The sequence below is a fragment of the Podarcis vaucheri genome (assembly GCF_965113315.1).
Source record: "Podarcis vaucheri genome assembly, chromosome: 2".
NCBI lineage: Eukaryota > Metazoa > Chordata > Lepidosauria > Squamata > Lacertidae > Podarcis > Podarcis vaucheri.
Genome location: NC_138760.1, coordinates 50282736 through 50303437, shown reverse-complemented (window position 1 = coordinate 50303437; position 20702 = coordinate 50282736). Strand labels below are relative to the sequence as shown.

At 42.4% G+C, this 20702-nt stretch overlaps 1 protein-coding gene and 1 long non-coding RNA gene across 6 annotated transcripts; one reads left to right on the top strand and one right to left on the bottom strand.

The window, feature by feature from the left end:
* Positions 1 to 80: 80 nt before the first annotated feature.
* LOC309526277 lies at positions 81 to 18005 on the top strand. Of its 2 annotated transcripts, XR_014216700.1 has the most exons (5): positions 1718 to 1744; positions 1862 to 2033; positions 8796 to 8864; positions 10414 to 10462; positions 17588 to 18005. It is a non-coding gene; the product is annotated as an uncharacterized lncRNA (long non-coding RNA). The 2 variants fall into 2 exon arrangements; XR_014216701.1 differs by lacking the exons at positions 1718 to 1744; positions 17588 to 18005 and adding an exon at positions 81 to 625 and having other exon boundaries at positions 10414 to 11010.
* Positions 2937 to 20652, bottom strand: HMMR (hyaluronan mediated motility receptor). Of its 4 annotated transcripts, XM_082212197.1 has the most exons (19): positions 20483 to 20565; positions 19502 to 19560; positions 19277 to 19375; positions 18272 to 18345; positions 17121 to 17210; positions 15486 to 15674; positions 13803 to 13883; positions 13183 to 13283; positions 11457 to 11528; positions 9982 to 10160; positions 9513 to 9631; positions 8897 to 9069; positions 8405 to 8521; positions 6991 to 7149; positions 6311 to 6457; positions 6007 to 6106; positions 5275 to 5451; positions 3692 to 3854; positions 2937 to 3098 (listed from the first exon to the last, which is right to left on the bottom strand). In XM_082212197.1, exons 3-19 carry the CDS (start codon positions 19278 to 19280, stop codon positions 3055 to 3057), a joined length of 1989 nt encoding a protein of 662 aa, XP_082068323.1. In that variant the 5' UTR covers positions 19281 to 19375; positions 19502 to 19560; positions 20483 to 20565; the 3' UTR covers positions 2937 to 3054. The 4 variants fall into 4 exon arrangements, with proteins under 4 accessions (XP_082068323.1, XP_082068321.1, XP_082068320.1 ...); XM_082212195.1 differs by lacking the exon at positions 19502 to 19560 and having other exon boundaries at positions 8897 to 9045; positions 20483 to 20652; XM_082212194.1 differs by lacking the exon at positions 19502 to 19560 and having other exon boundaries at positions 20483 to 20649.
* Positions 20653 to 20702: the final 50 nt, after the last annotated feature.

Sequence of the window (20702 nt, the reverse complement as noted above, 5' to 3'; positions counted from 1 at the left end):
GTCCCTCTAGAACGGGGCAGCGCGCGAGCCCCTCCAGAGACTTGCGCGACGGAACACGTCGAGCTCCCTCACTTCCCCCCTCCCCCCTCCGTTAATGCCCATTCGCAATGTCTAAGCGCTCGAGCTCCTTGGCCGTATAGTTGGAAACACTCTAGTCTTGTTGCTTCCATTTACCGCACACGTATTTCGGCCTACCCTTCAGTCAGGGGCCCTGTTTGGAATGCCGTTTATTTTATTTCTTAATAAAAAAATCTGCTTGCAATATGCAATCACGCAGACCAGCAGTGCAAAGTGTTGGGCATCATGCCGCAGCTTCACATTGTCAATTTAAGCACAGGTCGCCCTTCCACCTTGGTTCAGGCTGCCAAACCTACCCATTGCCAAAATGAAAATACATGTTTTTTCCTGGTGCCGGAGACTGTTTTCTTGTACAGCTAGAGCAAGCGCTGCAGTGATGTGCTAATGCAGGAAGCAGTCGTGGAACCAAAGTAGGGCAAATGGGTGAGGCATCCAGCCAAGAACTGTGCTTTGCATCAAAATGGGGAAATTGACTTTAAAAATTTGTGGCATGGCATACCATGACAGTGTCTGTTTAAATAAACTTAGTTCCTGATTTTAAAACAATGTAAGAATGGGGCGCTCTGCAAATCGCAGTGAATAAAAGCAGCCAGTGCACAACAAAAGCCTATTTGTGGAATGAGGGTGGGTTTTTCATTATTACAAATCACCCATTTCTGAAGTGATCCTTGGGGGGGGGGGGGGAGCCAGTACAGTACTTAATTCGTTCTAGAGGTCCGTTCTTAACCTGAAGCACCACTTCAGCTAATGGGGCCTCCCGCTGCTGCCACACAATTTCTGTTCTCATCCTGAAGCAAAGTTCTTAACCCGAGGTAATATTTCTGGGTTAGCTGAGTCTGTAACCTGAAGCGTATGTAACCCAAGGTACCACTGTATAGTAACTTGACTTTTGAAAAGATAAATGTTAGAACTTTGTCTATAATTTTTAGTTCATCTGCTTGTTTGGAAGTTCTTGCAGGGGAGCGCAGCTATTGTATACCCTTGACTGAAGAACAGTACACTCCTATCTGGGATGGTTGTCCTCATCCACCGAGCGTGCAGCTTCAGGAAGGACGTACATGGAGCAGTGAGGGAGGAAGGGTACACCCGCCTAGCCAGCCAGATCAGCCAAATCAACCCTGGTGATCCGTGGGGTGACAGATGTCACAGCCTGATCTCCCTTACATGCAGTGGCGTAGCGTGGGGGGTGCCAGGGGTGCCGGCCGCACCGGGCGCAACATCTGGGGGGGGCGCGAGTCCAGAGGGAAGGGACAAGTTCCTTCCTCTGCCGGGCTCCCCGCCGCCACCGCCAGCCTTGCGCCCTAGCGCGCGCGCCCCCCGCCGTCGCTGTGGCTGCGCTCCGCTCACTGCTCGCAGGAGGAGCAGCCGCTGCAGCAGCGCCGACGCCGCCACCGACGCCTGGCCGGGCACGGGCAGCCTCTGCACCCTGCCGCCGCCGCCATCCCCTCGGCCCAGCCACAGGCGGCTGCTGCTTCTGCCTCCATCCTCCTCCGGGCAAGCAGCGTTGTTTGCGCGGCAGCGCCAGTGGCAACTCGCAGGTTAGGGGTTGGGGGGGCGCAAATTACTTGCCTTGCCCCGGGTTAGGGGGCGCAAATTACTTGCGTTGCCCCGGGTGCTGACAACTCACGCTACGCCGCTGCTTACATGGCAAGTTAGAGAACCAAGGGCGAGAAATGTAACATACTCTACAGACCTGAACAAGTTAACCAATGGCCAAGACCTCTGTCCGTAGCCCTTTCTCATTTGGAAAAAAGCATGTTTGTTCATTTTTATTTTGTTCCAGGATGGGTGTGAAGTAAGGAGCACCAAGCCTACAAAATTTGCAAGACTGAGTGTCCACGAGTAGAATTAGAGAACTAGAAAAAATGGAGGAAGGGGGGAAAAGAAAAGGGGATTGCTAAATACTCTTCTCTGCAACCCCGGAAAGTTGGGAAATCTTCTGGAACAGCGTTAAGGTAAGATAGAGGGTTGCGTATGTAAAGGGGCCTCAGCAAAAATGGCTTCCCTTTGTCTTTCCAATGGGAACACCTGCTATATCTCAGTTTTGTGAATAAAAGTAGCCCTTCTGCTTGCAGAATGCAGTCTGGATGCAGCTTCAGAATCACTAGGGCCTTCAGAAAGACCATTCATGTCAGATTACTGGTAACAAAGTCTATGTCTAAACACAACCTGCACCACAAGAGTGAAGCCTTTCAGGCACTGGGCCCATTTGGTCTCTGGGATGTACCAGATGAGTTTCAAGTGCCTATGGAAGAGCCTTCCTTTAGTGCCCTACCTATTATTTTTCTACACAGAAACTCTAGCTCAATTGTGGCATAGTGCTGAATTGAATATTGAACTCAACAGAAGTAGCTTAATGGGTAACGAAGTTGGTACAAATTCCCCTGCAAAAGCAGAAGAAAATATTCCATTAAGCAGCATTTTATTTCCACGCTTTCAAGCTCAAGAAAAAATTCCAACATCTTAAGTATTACAAACCACTTTATTTTTTCAAAAAACATAAATTTAAATTGCCAGTGTCTAGAAAGTAGCACATTCATAACTGAGCTATTCTAACATAGAATGATAAAACCGAAACGACTGTTTCAATTTCTAAATTGCAGAAAGATACAATACTTGCATAGCCTCTGTTACAGTAAACAAGTGGCACTTGGGATACATAGCCTTGTAGCATTGATTTTTACACAGCAAGCATGACATGTGTTTTTAGAATTTAAACACCTGCAAATATTAGATGCAATGACACATAAAAATGTCTAATTGGGTCCTGCTGCTACCTCAAGTATGTCAGTGCTATGGAAAGTTTCTCTCTAGGCAAAAGAAAAAAAGGACACTGTGAAAGGAGATCTTTAATACTGTAGTTGCTTTAATTTCAAGAGATTTTAAAAGTACATGTTTAAAGACACGATCCAGTTGAATTTAAAGGTCAAGACTTGTATTATGTTCACATATGAAGCAGCAACATGTGGGTTTGTTTCATGGTCTGTTCGACAGAAATAAGGCTGGATTTTGTTTGTTACCTATTGTATAGAAAAGACATTGTTAGATACTTGAAAAAGCCTTCTTAGTGACTGCCTGCCTGTGCATGACAGACACGAACAGTTCAGAAATAATGCAGGAAATATTAGGATGAAAATACAGATCAAGAAAAATCACAGGACTACTGCTAAATAGCCCTGTGTAAGTCTCTAAGCAAGGGGTGGGGAACTTTTATGGATCTGCAAGCCAGAAATGTCAGGAACCAGCCTCACAGGACTTCAAAAGCACACTTACCACCTAGGCAACAGATGCATGAAGGAGTTCCCTGCGAGGTGGTAAAGATTAAACCTGCTTTGTTTTGCCGACACACTATCAGGAATGCCCTTCTAGGCTTCTGATTGTGCACTGGCAACCATATCTCTGCCTGACCTACATATAATCAGGTGTAGGGCAGGTTTTTGTTATTTGGGTAAGCAATTACTTGCACCTCAGTTCCATTTTTGTTTTACTGTTCATTACTTAATTATAAATTTAAAAGATAATACAAATTAAAGAAATAAGGTCATTGGAGTATTATCAACATCCTTAAAAACACTTGAGAAATTTGAACTGTGGTATATTTATGCAGACTCACTTTCTTTAAAAGGTGTTTTTGGACTGACATTTTCCTTGGCAGAATGCTGAAAAGCTTTAGAAGGATCAAATCGCTTAATGCCTTGAATCGCATTCAGTTGGTCCTCAAGCTCTCCCCGAACTTTCTTTTCCTTTGCTACTTGAGATCGTAGTTTTAATACCTCCTAAAGAACAGAAGACTTCAATGTAAGTTAAACAACAAATTTGGTGACAACATGAAAAGATGTGACTCAAAACCGGTTCAGTTAAACTTGATCCGACTTAATTCCACTCATTCTGAAGGCCTAAAATGCACAACAGCTTAAAAATCAACTCATGGATTGTGTATGTGCAAAAATTTTGATCATAAAAAAATCTAGTTTTAATATAATAGGATCATTGGGAAAAGATTAGTCCTTGAAGAATGCTCTTCGACTCCCCCACACTCCCAAAATTGAAATTCCCCCTTTCATTAGGCAGTACAACAGGAAATTCTCCCATACTTTTACCTGCAAATAGCTCCTGGCTGGTCTCACTTTACACTATTGTTGGCTCTGTTTCCACATCACAGTAAGCCATATTAAAATCACAACTCTGGTAGCATGCTGATACAGGCTCAAGTTTGTCATGCTGCCTGGCCTTGTGAATTGTTTCTCTCCAAATAAACTATGAGCAGGAAGCCAAGAACAGACCTTGTTTACTACTACAGTATTGGTTTCCATCTCTGCAAACAAACCATGACCTGGGTTTGAGGCATAAAAAACAACGGGAGCTGAATGAGAACTTTCCAGCACCTATTCACATTAAATCATGTTTAACGTGCCATGTGAACCAGGCAATTGTAAAAATCCATTAGGCTTTATCAGCTTTTAAAGATATCTACATCAAATAAAGCTCTAGTACACATTCAGAATCTTTTGTAGCTATGACTATCAGAAAGCATATATTCAGCTTTTAAAGGACTAAACTCAATGGGTCTAATTGCCAAAAAATGAGGAATAGCAAAATAAACTCCATCTCTATAAATCACATTGTCTTTGTTCCGACAGGCATGTACCTCAAACTTTTTTCAGCACAGACCTTGAAATGGTTGACTCAGAGTTTGGTTGGCTTGTGGTTTCTTTACATCCTTTTCGGCAACACTCCCTGCTGCCCCCAGCCAGGTGCAAAAATAGTCATCTGCATCCTGCCAGTTGACAGGAACTTGTGAAGTAGTCCCCCCCCCCCTTAAATGCTATTTTCTTTTAATTCACATTTTTATTTCATCTAATTTTTAACCCACCCCCTTCAAACAAGCAAACCTATGGTAGGGTACATTAATCTGAAAAACAGGCAATTCCACTAAAAACCTTAAAAGCATCAGTATAACAGCTACTCCTTACTTATTGTCAGTGGCTCAATATGTCAACAATCTACCTTAAAAAGCCCGACTGGTGCTGAAAACATATGCATTTCTTTGTACCTCATGCCATCTCCCCTCCCCCCACACTGTTAGGCCATTGCTGGATTTTTTTCCATGGCCCCCATTTTGCATCCAGACTGATGGGTACTTAGCCTCTTGAGTTTGTTTTGCTCCAACTCATAGCAATGTTGCATATCACAAACCTGTTTCAGTTGTGCATTCTCTTCTTTCAGTTTCACGACATGCTTGATTTTCTGCTTCTGATTCTGATGGCCCAACAGCTTGGCATATGCGTCACTCAGTTTGTTCAGTTCTTCTTGGGCGGCACCATTCTCATTCAAAAGGGCATTCTTCTCCGCCTCGTATGCATCAAGTTGTTTCTGAAATGTAACGTTTAATATATGCTGAACTGCAAGCGATCAGCAAAACTCGAGTTGCTTTCAGATGCTGTGTCCTTACTGTATAACCAATTCAATAACGAAACTGCCCATTACCCGCACACACACCCCGGATGAAATCCAGCATCAACCCCTCATCTGCTTGGGGGTCCCCAACCCTCCAGAGAAGTTTCTGGAAGGCATAGAGGGCCGTAGAGGGGAAAGGGAACTGCACATGTATGGTCATCACTGAATTTTACCAACAGCTAATAGTGTTTAAGGCAGGGGTAGTCAACCTGGTCTCTCTGGACGTTTCAGGATTCTAGGTGGGCGGTAGGGGATTCTACGGCACAAGCTGAATCCTCCTTCCATTGAGCACTGGTGGGCAGTAAGGAAATTTTACCATCAAGAAAGATGCATTAGTGGGCGGTAGGTATAAAAATGTTGACTACCCCTGGTTTAAGGCAGTGGCAGCACCTGGAGAGTAGTAAAAATTCCAGAGTTTATTTTGGTATTTTTTGGAGTATCTAGACTCTTAATGGCTTTAATCCGACTAACCTGAAAGGGTTTGACTTTATTAAGCAGGTCTTCGTACTGGGTACGCCATGTTTCCAGGCTCTCTCTGCAATCAGCTTCTACCTTTTCAGCAACAGTTCTCCTAAGGAAACAGAATCGTGCAATTCATTTCTAATTTCAGATATCCAATTACCTGATGCAAGACCCAGGGGAGCCTGCATTTGGGGCCTCAAGGAGCCTGCTTTTACACCTACTAGTCTCCTTCCTGGGGTCCTTATAAAAGAGGAGCTATGATAGGATAGGCCAGAAGACAGCACAGTAATAAACTCAAAATTGTGAAACTTACCTTTCTATTTCAAGTTGCTTTTTAAAGTATTCACTTTGTTCTTCAAGTTTTGCTTGCAGATTAGCAATTTCCACAATACTCGATTCTTTGATTCTTTTTATTTCTTCATCTTTTAATGCTACTTTTGTCTGGGCATCCAGAATCATCCTAAGTGGGGAGTGGGTAAAGGGAGGGAGGAGATCTTTTTAAATTCTCCACCTGATGGATGGTCGGCAAAAAAATAGAATGAACATATAGATAAATGGCACAAATTGCCATTTATTTATTTTTTGAGAGTCAAGTACTAAAAGTCAGTCAGGAGTCAAGTACTTTGACTAGATCCTCACTTTGTAGGATCAAATATGTTTTGCAATTTACACACTGGTACAATGCGAAGGATTTGCATTTTAAAATTATTATTATACAAATCCTATCCTGTATGCATGCTTTTCTTTGATAGGACCAAGAGACAAGACTGCTCCCCTCAGCTGTTATGTAGGCCTTTGGAGATGAATATGTAGCTTATTCTGTCTAAACCTTTTGACGGGGGGGGGGGGGAGACGTTATAATTAATGATCTGTGCTAGTGACGAACAACTCTTTAGCCTAGACAGTCAGAGATCTGGCTGAGCAAACACATGTAAATATCATCCCACTTCACAATCAGGTCTATCAGGTGAAATTTCTTATCGTCGCCCTTACCTTGCATTTTCTTCCTGCGCCATTTGTTTGGCAAGCTGCGCATCTTCCATCTTTTGGGTCACATGCTGAACAGTTTTGCTCATCTCAAGTAATCTGTCCTGCAGGGCCGTTTTCTCTTGTTTGAGGGATGTGATTTCTTGGACCACAAAAGCTTTGTAACTAAGAAGGGTTACAATATTTACATTCCTGCTTGACTTGGACACTGCGCTCAAGCTCTCCTTTGCCATGCCTTACACACCATGCCTTGCTGCACCCCCCCCCCTGGCACTGGTCAACTCACTCTTCCCATTCCTCCTTGCCTACATGTCAACAGCTTAGATAGAGTTGGGGGGGGGGATAAACTTCCTTCACTGGTGCAAACCATCCGGACAAGGGTCACGCTGCTTCAGAGCTCTGCACAGCAGAATTCAAGTCACTTGTGTGAATTAAGGTTTTATCAAGGGCTTAATGCCAATTTCCCCATGTGCCACGCAAAACCCCATAATGCTGCTAGTCAAATAATGCCTTCCATTTTTCTATCCCTCCTACATCAGGGATGGGAAGCCTATAGCCTTCCAGATGTTGTCAGACTCCAACTGCCATCATACCCAATCACTGGGCATGCTACTGGGATATGATGATGGGCATTGAAGTCCCAACATCATCTGGAGTGAGCAACCGTTTATCCACTCCTGCCCCCTCCCAGAAGGGAGACTAGCAAGGTTGGTGTCATAGACAGCTATTTAATTACCCACCCACCCTCATTTCAGCAAAGTTCGTTAAATATATTGAACCTTGTAACACAGCAACAAGGTAGTCCATACTCATTTTATGGCATATAAGCAGCAGCAATACAAGGGGGTAGAAGAGGGCAGGGGAAAGGGACTGCCCTGCTTCTGCTACTCCTGGATGCTTTCCTTCCTCCCCAGCACCACCTGCCTTTTGGGAAGGATCCCAAAGAGTGAGTGTGTCTACTACTGTTTAACAACACAAAATCCTTTGTTGCAGAAGCAAGTCAATGCACATGCAAGATGAAGGTGCCTGCAGCAGTTTGCCCTGATAAAACTCTGGAACTGGAGTGGGGGACCTGGAACCCTCTGCAAGTGTTGAGTTCAGATTTGTGTTAATGGGAGATGAAAGCTGAAATAAGTAAGAGTCATTTGGGGGGGGGGGGAATGGACACAGAGAGCTATCCAATGCCGCACAGAAATACCCACAATTTGCTTTGCCCATCCCGTCACCATGTCCTGATTTGGATGTTTTCATGGGTCAAAGGAAAAGGGGAAAGGCCAATATTCTACAGTTCTTAAGGCCAGCATCAACCAAAATAAGTCAACTGTGAAAGGGGGAGAGAAGGACAGAGGGGAAACACACCATTTACACAAGAGCAGAGAAGAAATGAAAGCATCCACTTACTACCCAAAGACTTACGTACGTTTCAAATTCAGCAACGGTCTCCCCAAGCCTACGCAGAGTATTGCTATGCTCTTCTTGCATCTTCACAACGGTACTTCTGCGCAATGAACCTAATTTCTCCAACTCTTCAGTTTTCCTGGGGTGGGGAGTGGTGAGTCAAAAAGTGAACAGCAGTATTTTTTAAGAACAGCCCCCGCAAAGCTTGCCAAAATTGTATGAGCCAGTACCTCCAAGTGCTTGTTTCTGAGTCTAGTGCAACCTTTCCATTTAAGTACCTAGTCCTTTTGAGTTAAAAGCTATGTGCACAAAATGGCTTAGTGCGCTCTCTCTCTCTCTCTCTCTCTCTCTCACACACACACACACACACACAATTTTATCAATATATGTCATGTGATCTTTTTCACCTGCAGCTTGAAAGACTACAGCTCAGGTACAGGTTTGCTCACATCACCTGCCATTTGTGAGAACTATGTCTAAATGTAAGTATGCAAATCACCATTTCTCTACACACCCTCTCAGCTCTGCTTCCAGCGCTGCTAGCTTCTCAGCTTGGGATTCCTTCACATTTTCCAAGTGTTTCACCACCATCTCAACTTGGTCTTCTTTAGCATGCAGTCTCTCCAACTCAGCCATGGTTTCTCTCAATTCTCTTTCCAATCCCTGACGCAAATTAGCAGAAGCCACCTGAAGTAGATTCAACAGATAGCATGTAGCTCGAGTGAACCCATTAATTAGAACAATCTGCCAAGTTATCCTTCCTTCTGATCATGTTCTGCTTCAACCCAACGTTCTCTGCCACTGCTTCCTAATTTAAGAAATGTTATTTTTTGAAACTATTTTGATGAATTTTTGAGACACTACCCCACCACATATTAAATTTCTGGGTAGATATAACACAGCTCAATCTCTCCGTGGCAAATTGGAGTGGCTGATTCAATAATCTGAGACATAACCCAAAACTATGCCCATTATTCTCCAAAACCGCCAAGAGTGAAATAGGATAGGAAGCTTCAGATAATGTGAAATAGCAGCACAAAATCTCCAACCGTAGTTGTTTTTTGTCTGCAAATGGTGACTAGCGGGATAAAACTCTTCAGCTTTCTAGACTCCTGCTCAGCTTTATTTACATCATAGGCTTCCTTCTGCTTTTGGCGCTCCTGTTCTTCTTGAATCAGTTTTTCTTTCAGAAGATCTATCTCCGCATTTGCCGTTTTCTCCTTTTCTCCATATTCAATTAAGCATTTCTCTAAAAAAAAAAAAAAAGAAAAAGAAAGAAAGAATACAAAGTTACACAAAAAAACCTGCTTGGATATAGATACAGCTTTTTAAATTCTAACTGTTCTGCTCTGCCATTTGCAGTTCATTCCTAGATTCCTGCATTTGTGTCTCCAAAGTAAAAGTAACATACAGGAAGAGGTTTGCTTAGCACAATGATTTCCACCACCAATAAAATTAAAATAAATTGCCTCATAATACGGTGCACGTCAGTGAAGATTAAACTTGGAGCTGTCATTGAGAAAATGAGAGCCAGCTGAGGTCTGTTTTGAAAGTAACGTAGGCATATTTGGCCAAAACACACCGTAACTTTATGGTCACCTTTTTGCTGTTCAAGCAACTTGCATCTTTCATGCAGTGCTTCAATTTCTGTAGACAGCGTTGCTTCTTTCGTTTCAAGAGTATTTTGCAATGTGTCAATGTCCTTATTCTTGGCTTCTATTATTGCCTCTAACTGGATGACATCCAGCTTGTATTTATCAACTTGTTCTGAAACATTGCTGTTGGGGAGAAAAAAAGAAACACATGATGTTCTTAGTTTACAGTAGGTTTACTCTGGCAAAAGTTAGATCTCAGCTCAGCAACTTCCCCTAGCTTTGCAATGTAGCGAGTCTTATTTTAGGCCTCTGTGCTGCCAGCAGTCTCTTCTGAGAAATATTCTGAAGTAGTCACATTTTACTACTGCCTGAAGAAGAGATCACAAGGATATCTTGGTAAACCTGCCCTAGTTATTTTTGTTTTGTTTATTTTAAGGTTATATTTAGCATGCTGCTCCTTGATTAGGTCTTCATTTCATCTTCAGGTAAGGACTTGGATCCCATTAACATCCTCAAACTCTCCAAACCAGAAACAGAGGTCACCCAAAGTCCTTTAGAAGTCACAATGCTTGAAACAATTGCTGGGACTGAAATATGCCAAAAAGTTACCCCAATAAGCCCTTCTGATTTCGTTGCTGTTCCTAAAATGCCCAAAGATGCATTTAGGAGAGGTAATGGCTCTCTTGCAGTTTTAGAAGCTTCTGGCTGATGACTCCTCAATGTATATTATTCCTTCAAGGGGGGAATAAGAGTAGCAGATATCCACAACCTAAACACTCCAGTGTCTAAATGCCTTCCCAAATAAACATAAGCTGGTATGTTAGCCAAAGATATAGGAATATTAGCAAACGGCATTTTCTAGTCTAGCCTTTCCCAAACTGGTACCCTCCAGATGGAATCCAAATCCCATCAAACTTAGCTAGCAATGCCACTGGTCTGAGATAAACAGATGCTGTAGTATAGCAACATCTTGATGACACCTGGCTGGAGAAGACAAGCTTAATTAACCTTAATCTCTACCCTTATAAATGATGGATGCTGCCTGCTGGTAGTCTCTTCTTTTCTCAATGCTGATTCAAGATTCATCAGTAAGCCAACATGGACACTTGTGGTCCATCCCATCCACAAATGCCAGCTGAAGACTGGGGCACTTCTCCACACCCTGCCTTCACTTACATAGAACAGCAGCAGCCTAGGCAAAAACCCAGCTTTTATCTCAGTTAGCATTTGAGACCCCAACTCTGAGAACCAGCAATGGACTTGTCACCTCTAAAAACGTAGCTTGTGGAAGTTATGGCTTTGGGAACCACTAGCTTCACACTTCAGTTTAACAAGTGCAGACAAATGCACAATTAGGCAAATTCAAATCTTAGGCTTTCCGTAGAAATAAAACGTACAAGGCCAAGTCCCAAGGTTCCTTTACCAGACAGTGCTTGTGTCAAAGCTGTGAAAGTAAGATTGTAAGTATACTTGACTTACGCAAGTTCTGCAACGTATTCCAGGAGATTTTCTAAGTCACATGTCTCTTCAGCTTGCCTTTCACTTGCTGTCCTAAAACAGAATGAAAATGTATGGGAGCACGGCATAGGGTCTTTAGAAACTCGATCAGAAAAAAGTGAGTGTTAAGTTTTCCAAAAGGAATGTTTGTTTCATATTTTAGGGGCCTAAAATATGTAGTTAAGTTTTCAACCGGGAAGTACAAAATAACCAAGAAATGGAAATAAGCAGTTTCTTTCCTAGGGTATACAGAAGATCAGTTACTTAGAATCCTTACCACAGCCCAGGTCACAGCCGAGCATTACAAAGTTGAAAACCATTGGGAAAAGATGCAGAAGACCAGGTGCATAAAGGCAAATAAGTGTTCCGATTGTAAGAGAAAAATAAGGCACCAATGTCACCTTTCTGAAATGTGTTTTTCCATTTAAAAAATTCTATGGATATATGTTCAATATAATGGCCCATGTTGTCAAATGTTCACCGACAATTTAGACATACAATCTCTATTTCTATCTAAGCATTATTTTATCAGTATCCAAGGCTACGCAAAGCCATAGCAAATAAAACCTACAAACCAACTGAACTGTGGAAAGCAGCAGCGTGGTGCTGATCATGTTATCGCATAATGCTTACAACAAGCAATAGAGGCCACTCGGTAGAGACTCCATCCTCAACCACTACAGGTTAAGACCTGAAAACAATCGCTCTGTGTTGGATACTTCTGGACCATTGATATCCCTACAGTCATCACGTTCCAGCTCTTTTCTTAGCTGTTTCTCTTAAAGGGAAAGGCACTTAAGAGTTCAGGAGTCACAGGAGAAAGCAACGCTAAATACAAGGACAACACCCCTCTTTCTCTCCATTCCCAGCTAAGCCAGTGTTATAAACAGAGGTGCTGGTTTTGAACAGAAATCCATCTGGGTAGTGGGGAAGTTTACTGTCCAACATCTGATTTTAATTACTATTGATTAAATGGCTCTCCAGTGAGCAGATGGTCACTTAAGATGTCCAACTAGGACACGCTAGTCAAAAAAAATGTTATGGATACAACAACATGGATACAAATTGCTTGGCCACTCTAAAAGATTCCAACAGAGCATTATTGCTAACTAAGGAGCAAAGTGGAAGGACATTCACTGGAAGGACAGATTGTGAAGCTGAGGCTCCAATACTTTGGCCACCTCATGAGAAGAGAAGACTCCCTGGAAAAGACCCTGATGTTGGGAAAGATGGAGGGCACAAGAAGGGGACGAGATGACGAGATGGTTGGACAGTGTTCTTGATGCTACGAACACGAGTTTGACGAAACTGCGGGAGGCAGTGGAAGACAGGAGTGCCTGGCGTGCTCTGGTCCATGGGGTCACAAAGAGTTGGACAAGACTAAATGACTAAACAACAACAAGGAGCAAAGTAACTGAAGTTGAATGGACTAGTTGAAGGAAACATACTATAGATTGCAAATATATTTCACTGGCCACTCACCTGTACCAAGTCTGAAATATTTGTGTTAAGTAATGCCTCTTTTTTTCTTAAAAAAAAGAGAAAGCCTTAAAAAGTAGCATTTCGGTGTTTCAGAAAGCAGTTTGTCGTAGAAGATGGTTACCGACTCTTACCTTTCAAGACCCTTTACACTTAAAAGGTTAGCCTACTAAAGTACCACAAAGTTTTCAAAAAGGGTTGCTGTTTGACATTTCATGCAGTAACTTACAGTTGCTCTTCCAGCTGTGCTACTTTTTCCTGTGATTGCACCAAGTCTTTTTGAACTTTGTGCAGTTTCATTTCTGTGTCTTCCTGTTTAACGGAGCCTGTCTAAAAACCACACACATAGGCATTACACAAAAGATTAAAACCTTAAAAGATCATCAAATCTTCCCTTATTCAAAATTTTTAAGTTTAGCAGCAATAAGGCAGCCAATAAAAGGAACGTAACCTGAGCAATATGAACTCTCCCACTGTTCAATCTCTACATTAGCAATTTTGAACTCTCCCTCACTGATGGATTTATAAAGAAAAACTGTAGTCTTAGCAGATCAACATTGAGGGTGGTATTCAACTACTGCATCCCATCAGGGCAAGGGTTTCTGCTTGCTCAATAATACTACCCCCCCACGCCAAATTTGAAGGAATCCCTGAACAATTTTTCTGGGATGTGGTGGTGGTGAAGGGAAGAACATCCTTTTGTGCAAGGAGAAATCTTTGCACTAATGGAATGAGACTTAGCATTACATTAGATTTCACCCTCCCTCTCCCCATAAGCCAAGAAATTTAAAGTCTAAATTATACTATGACAGATATGGCTTTAATCCCAGTCTGAGTACTGTAACTCACCTTCTTTGCATTCCTAAGATTACGCAGCTTCATTACCTCTATCCATAGCCTTGTATTCTTCCGTGTTCCATCTTCATGGAACTTAAGGGGAGAAAGCAGGAGAGAAGGAAAGTTTTCTTCTCAATTTTAGTTCTGATCTTTAGGAATCTTCAGGAGCAACCTAGCTAGAACAAATCCTATCTAGCCAAAATTATCCTTTGTCATTTTAGATTCCAGTGGGAACAAATTGGAATGTGAGCCTACAGAATTGTTCGAGGTTGTTAAAACAAAAGGAGTGTGTGAAGTGCTCCGAAAGGACCTTTCCAAACTGAATCGGTGACAAAAGAGCAAATGAAATTCTATATAAAGATGTAAAAAGTGATGCATACCAGGACAAAAATATCCTTGATTCCACATGTTTACTCTTGGGTTCTGAAATGGCAGTGGCTGCCCAGGAATGAGACCTTGGGGTCATAGTGGATAGTTTGCCGAAGTGTGTGGCAGCTGTGGGAAAAGGCCACCAAGTTGGCTTTAAAAGAGGATTAGACAAATTCATGGAGGACAAGGCTATCCATGGCTACTAGCCACAGTGGCTCTGCCCCTGTCTCTGAATACCAGGTGCTGAGAATTGCAGGTGAGCAGAGTGCAGTTGCGCTCATGTCCTGCTTGCAGGCTTCCTACAGGCACGTGAGATGGGTCATTGGCCTGAACTAGCAGGATCATCTAATGTAGAATGCCCCAAAAGGTTAATTTAAATAAAGAGAAGGATTTAAAAGGAAGCCCCCTTGCAGTCAATGAAACTTATTCTCATGCCTTGTGTGTTCAGCAGCCTTGTCCAACCTGATGCCCTCCATACTCCCAGCATCCTTGATCACTGACTAGGCTGCCTGGGACCGATGGAAACTGTAGTCCAACACATCTGGAGAGCATCAAATTGCAGAAGGCTATTGCAGGGCATTACTGCCTCCAGCACATGCATAAACCCATCCATTGGAAATCAGTGCTTGGAAATGCACACAATACATAGTTACTTCTGTGTTCATCTTTTCAATGCCAGTGTAGACTGTCCTGATGAAAGGGAACTTGCTGCACAAAGCCCTCACATTTTAAAGTGTGTTAAAGGGAAGAATGTCCCATGCTTAAGTTTGTTACTGTCTAAAGTCACATTAAGTAGATAGCGAGACAATATAGTCAAACCTCGGTTGTTGAACATAATCCATTCCGGAAGCCCATTCAGCTTCCGAAATGTTCAGCAATCGAGGTGCAGCTTCCGGTTGGCTGCAAGAGCCTCCTGCACTTGAGCAGATGGCACGTCGGACAGCTTCCGAAAACCGAAGCATTTATTTCCAGGTTTTTGGCATTCGGGAGCCGAAATGTTCCAAAACTGAGGCATTCGGGAGCAGAGGTTTAACTGTATACACCCCAAAATTAGTATTTACTTGGTAAAATAAAGGCATAATTGTAAACAACTTAGCAGGGCCACCTAGAAAGGTGGTGAAAGGATGGACACCATCTCTCTTTTTTTAACTACAAAGATTATGACATGTTTGTGAAATTACTGTTCACCCACTGTGCCTTAAGGACAGACCCATTCAAGCACAAAGCTTTGCAGGAGGAAACTGCCACCAGAAGATAAGTGCTCATCCTGCCTCTTAAAGAGGGGCCAAACACGACAACAGCTACAAAAACCATAATGATATGTACCTTTGATTTCAGTAATTCATTGGTCCTGATCAACTCCAGCTGCTGCTTTTCCAGAGAAGCAATATTTGCCAAAAGTGAGGTTTTCTCCCTAATTGCAGCAGACAGCTTTGACTCAGACTTTGCAAGATCTTCCTCCAGAGCTTGCAGCCTTTTATCCTGTTGGCCACGTTCTACAATCAGCACCCGAATCTACAGTAATACGCATGAAATTAGCTGAGAAATAGTTCCAGGAAGCAAGTCCCCCCTGCCCCACAATATTGTTTCATTACTAGTTGAAATTCCAAAATATTCTCGTTAAAAGTATCACAGTTGAATAATTGTCCTAGGGCACTTGCAGACTGTCATTATTTTTGGGTGGGATTCAGTCCAGTGTTAGAAACTGAGAAATGAAAGCTGTAACCTAAATGGCACCTTAAAACTAGGTTGTGGGCGCAACAACAACATCTGGGCACACTTTTTTATAACAAGAATACAAAGCTGAAAATGAATGAACTGCAGATAAAATGTTATGTTCATTTTTCACATGGTCTAGTCCTTCCCCTCCCCGAGCCCCTAATATTCTTAAGAGGGTCTCTTCTCCAGTCTTCAGAGAGTAGCTAGAAGTGAGGAGGCAGAAAAAGGTCCTCCTTTCCTTCCACTCTGCAGTTTTGATCTGAAATCTTAGGCACAGTACTGCGCCCAGAGCCCAGAAACTACTAATGTAATTCCCGGCCACAAAATGCCCCTAGAACAATGGGAGTTTTGAACACTGATTCAGTTGCAATGCCAGCAAATTCAGTTTGCCACAATTACAGCTGTTTGGGAAGGCTTGTGTCACAAACCCACTTCCCTGAATTATCAGACTTTTTGTGGTATAAGGAAGTGGTGGGGAAATGCAGGGGAACTGATGCAATGTCATCAAAGCTCCCTAGAAATACATCAGAATGAATTCTCAGTAAAGCAAGCTGTCTGAATGGAACCCCAAGTCACCCACCAGAGCAATAATTCACATGTCAGCTTTTATAAATGATTTCAAAGTAGTTTACAAGTAAGCCAACCATAAATCCAACATCACATATAAACAAAGAACTATCACTGAAACACTCCAGACACCTGTAACATTAATGTCAAAATGGTTTATGTTGTTGAGTTTGATGATAGACAGGTGACTTAAAGGCCCTTGGGTACTTCCAAGGGGAGTTTCCTATTATGCTGACTAATACACAAATTGATTTGGCCACCCACTTATTTAATCATCACTAGGAAATTTGGGGGGACAGTAGTGACACTGAGGGAAAATGCTGCACTCCAATATATCCAGTGTCTTGGGTCAAATTATGTAATAACATGTCAAATCTTTGGCTCTCCAACAAGCCTGAAGAGGTTTAAGAATTAATTGAGACCTAATAATAATAACAACAATAGTTTATTATTATTTATATGCTGCCCATCTGACTGGGTTTCCCCAGCCACTCTGGGCAGCTTCCAACAAATTAAACGCATTACGCACAGTAAAACATCAAACATTAAAAACTTCCCTATACAGGGCTGCTTTCAGATTCTGCAAACCTATTCTAAAAGAACCATAGATGCTCACACCAGAAATGCAATAGATTTATTTAAATAAGCTACTAAAAGAAATGGCGGTGCTCATACCTCTTTTTCCAACTCCTTGCATGTTTTCAGGTCTTTTTTGCTGGCCAAATCCTTTCCTGCTTTCATTCCCAAGCTGTTTGGCTTTAAATTCTAGAGGCCAAGAAAAGAAGTTTGTTTCATAAAAGGGCTGAAACCTAAAAACAATTTCCTTTTGATTTCACCCACACTTTATGAGCACGGCTTTTCAGAAGAACAAATGCAACTTATCCAGCAGACAGTTGAGAAATATACACATACATGTTCCCAATTGCTGGGGGAAAATAATTTCCCAAATTTCTATGCACAAAGAAACTCCTAAAGACAAGTGATCTTTCGGGCTATCTCAGTTTGACAGTTATAACTGGCTTTCAAAAGGACTGCATTTGTAAAGAAAAGAGAAAACTTTAGCAAAATTATCCTGGGTGTGGTGCAGAGTTTTGTGGTGCTTACCTTACTTTTATGGGTGTGTGCCTTTTCTTTCATTCTAGAAATTATCTCACCAATTGTCTGCGCTCTACAGCCTTCATGGGTGCCAATATTTCAATTAAAGTCCAGGGGAGGAGGTTATGAAGCAACTCTTCCCACAGGACTTTCTCAAGTTAGGAAGCTCAGACAGCCAGGGAGGCTGCAAAGGACTGGAAAATGTTTGCTATAAAGTGTGCATATATAATGCTCCACCCTATGCCATCTTGCAACAATAAGGTAAGCTCGAAACCTACATCCATAAAAATTATAGAGAAGTTCTACTGAGTTCCAAGAACAAAGCAGAAACATTGAAGCTGTTATGTACTGAAGTTCTCACCCTGGACCAGCAGGGGGATACTGTAGATAGTTATGCAAATGAAGGATCGAAAGTGACGTTCAGTGATTGGATAGTTTGTATGCAAATGAAGGATTGAAAAGTGACGTTCAGTGATTGGATAGTTTTAGAAAATGGCAACAGTTACATTGTTCTGGAGCTCTTTATAAGCAGGCTGACTGCTTAGTTCTGTTCCAGCTTACAAATAAAGAGCTGCTTTGGAAGAATCGCTGTGTCATCTGATATGTTCGCCCACAACTTAACAGAAGCCATTCCCCGGGGAGAAAAAATAATAAAGAAAAGTTAAAGGGCAGATTATGACACAGCACTAGAAAAATGCCAAGGGAGACACAAGATAGAATATGAATCCTACTTTCGAGTCAAGTTTTCTCGAAGCAGTTGATGAAGGTTTCATACTGGTAACATTCTGCTGGATTCCTGCATCCTCTACGAAAAGAAAAAAATAAGAGAATTTTCACCAGATTCCATTTCCAAATTATTTGTTCAACATCCTTAGATGTTCGGCATCCATAGATAGGAAACACAAGAACAATCCATGAAATGATGCTGGTGGACAAAATGAAATGGAGAACCAAGTGCATTATCCATTCAATGTAACATAGAACCCTGGCAAATCAGGGTTCCACTTGCACAGATATAAACCAATCACCCCTGAATTAGAAGAGGGTGGCAAGGTTGCACTATTGCACTTGTCTGTGTCCCCACATGTGAAATTCCCATCTTGCAGAACCACCTGAAAAAGGTTTATGTTTCAGCCATTTTTAAAAAAGGACTAAGCAGATGTACTTCTATTTCCCAGGTGTCTCACAGAAAACTTTCTACCACCATTCCCACATTGTCTAGACATCACAAAACAAACATTGACTATAAGCAAATCTACTTTAGGGCATGGATAAGTGCCACAGCATGAAGTTACAAGGAGAAAGTTGGAAACTAACGTGTACACAAGCACAAGTCGCCCTCAGCGTTATTTCACCTTCCATTATTCTTTGTGTGTTTAGAATAGACACCAAAATGAACAAATTTATAATTAAACAAGTAGGAATCCAACAAACAGGAGCTCTAAAGCAGAAGGACAGTAAGTGTTAATGCACATCCATAACAAGCGCAAGTCATAACTCCAGCAAAAGCTCCCAAACCTCTTAGTAGTGTGTATATGAACATACATGAGTGCTGACTGCGCACATGTGAGTCCAGGTACACACACATAACACTACTAGAAGTCATTGACAAACATGGAACATGGTAAGAATGGAAGATGAGAACAGACTCTTCATGCATGAAGCGCAGCTCTGAAGCCTGTTAAAGAAGCATCAAGCAAGCATTTGCCAGTCCAGCTTTTCCACGATTTCATTACCCATATGCTCTTTGAATCGTTGGGACTTGTCAAAAGACACAGGTCCTTTTGATGGATCTGAAGTTTTGACATCATAAGCGCCTGGTGATGGAGCACAAGCTAGATAAGGTGGGAAGAAGGATGAACATTCAGCAAAAATCAAAGCCCTAATTACAAGACCCCCATTTTTAAAAAAATACATTTTGGATAGCCAACTGTTGCAGAAAAAGCTGAATTAATCCTTACTGCAGTGTTTACATTCATTACATTGTGCACTGGGGTTCTTTCACCTCCTTTTCATATTTCTGTTGAGGAAGGGGACATATTTTGATAATCTCTGAATTCCTGATAAAATAGTCACAAGATGAAAGGGTAGAAATGACCCAATTCAAGGGACACTTCAAACTTTAGTCTGCACCAACTAAGTCAATAACAATGATCGTGAATGCGTTATCAGGGCACATTGAGAAATGATACATATATTATACAATGTAACCATTTGCAATATTTTTATAACTTGAAAAGAAAAGAAAAACTCCAGCCATTTCCTGGTGCCTTAAGAATTCCTGGTTCATGAATTGCTTTAAATAACTTAAAAAAAACAACCCAGTAGCAACTTAGAGACCAACTAAGTTTGTTATTGTTATCTTTCATGTGTATGCACACGAAAGCTTATACCAAGAACAAACTTAGTTGGTCTCTAAGGTGCTACTGGACAATTTTTTATATATTTCGACTGCATCAGACCAGCATGACTACCTACCTGAATTGAAATAACTAGGAAGAAAAGAGGGGGAGGGGAATGGTAAGTGGGGTCGTGTCGTTATGCTTCTATTCTCCTACTTACCATCACCAATGTTTAAGATTAAGAACATTTATACTGTACATGGAATGGGAGGCAGGAGCAGTGTCTTGCCCTTTGCCTCGGGCAGCAAAGCATCTTGAGCCGGTCATACTAGACTACAAACAGGTTGGTACCCAAGTGAGACTGGACTTTGGACAAGAGAAGGCCAAACACCGCCTTCAGTGGGGAAGGGGCACAGAATTAAGTGGAGCTTCCATGTTCAGAGGCAGCGTGCCTTAGAGAAACGGGGACAAAAAGAGGTGTGGGGGGGAGGACTGGGTGGTGGACTCAGCAAAGCCCTGGGTAGATACTCCCCGCTGCTTATTCACCCTCTGCGCTCTTAGGAGACGCAACCGAGCGCCCCTTCCCGGCCCTTTACTCACTTGGTGCCTCATTGAAGCGCCTGAGAGGAGCCTTCGGGAACGACATGGCGAAAAGCAGCGTCCGGCCAGCCTGCAGCGAGCAGAACGAATTCAAAAACCCGCGGCGCCCCACCTCCCGCGTCATATGAACTCAAGGCAGCCAATCAGGAACGAGCGCCGCCGGCAAAGAGGCTGCCGCTGGGAGGAGGAGTTAGCGGGACGGAGGCGGGGCAGGCGAGGG

Excerpts from the sequence above, each read along its gene's own strand:
- HMMR (XM_082212194.1), bottom strand. The coding sequence starts at position 20,606 with ATGACGCGGGAGGTGGGGCGCCGCGGGTTTTTGAATTCGTTCTGCTCG. Across the intron at positions 17,211-18,271 it reads CGAGAAAACTTGACTCGAAA|AATTTAAAGCCAAACAGCTT; the intron begins GTAGGATTCATA and ends CTTGGCCTCTAG. Across the intron at positions 6,458-6,990 it reads GCGCAGGAAGAAAATGCAAG|GATGATTCTGGATGCCCAGA; the intron begins GTAAGGGCGACG and ends CTCCCCACTTAG.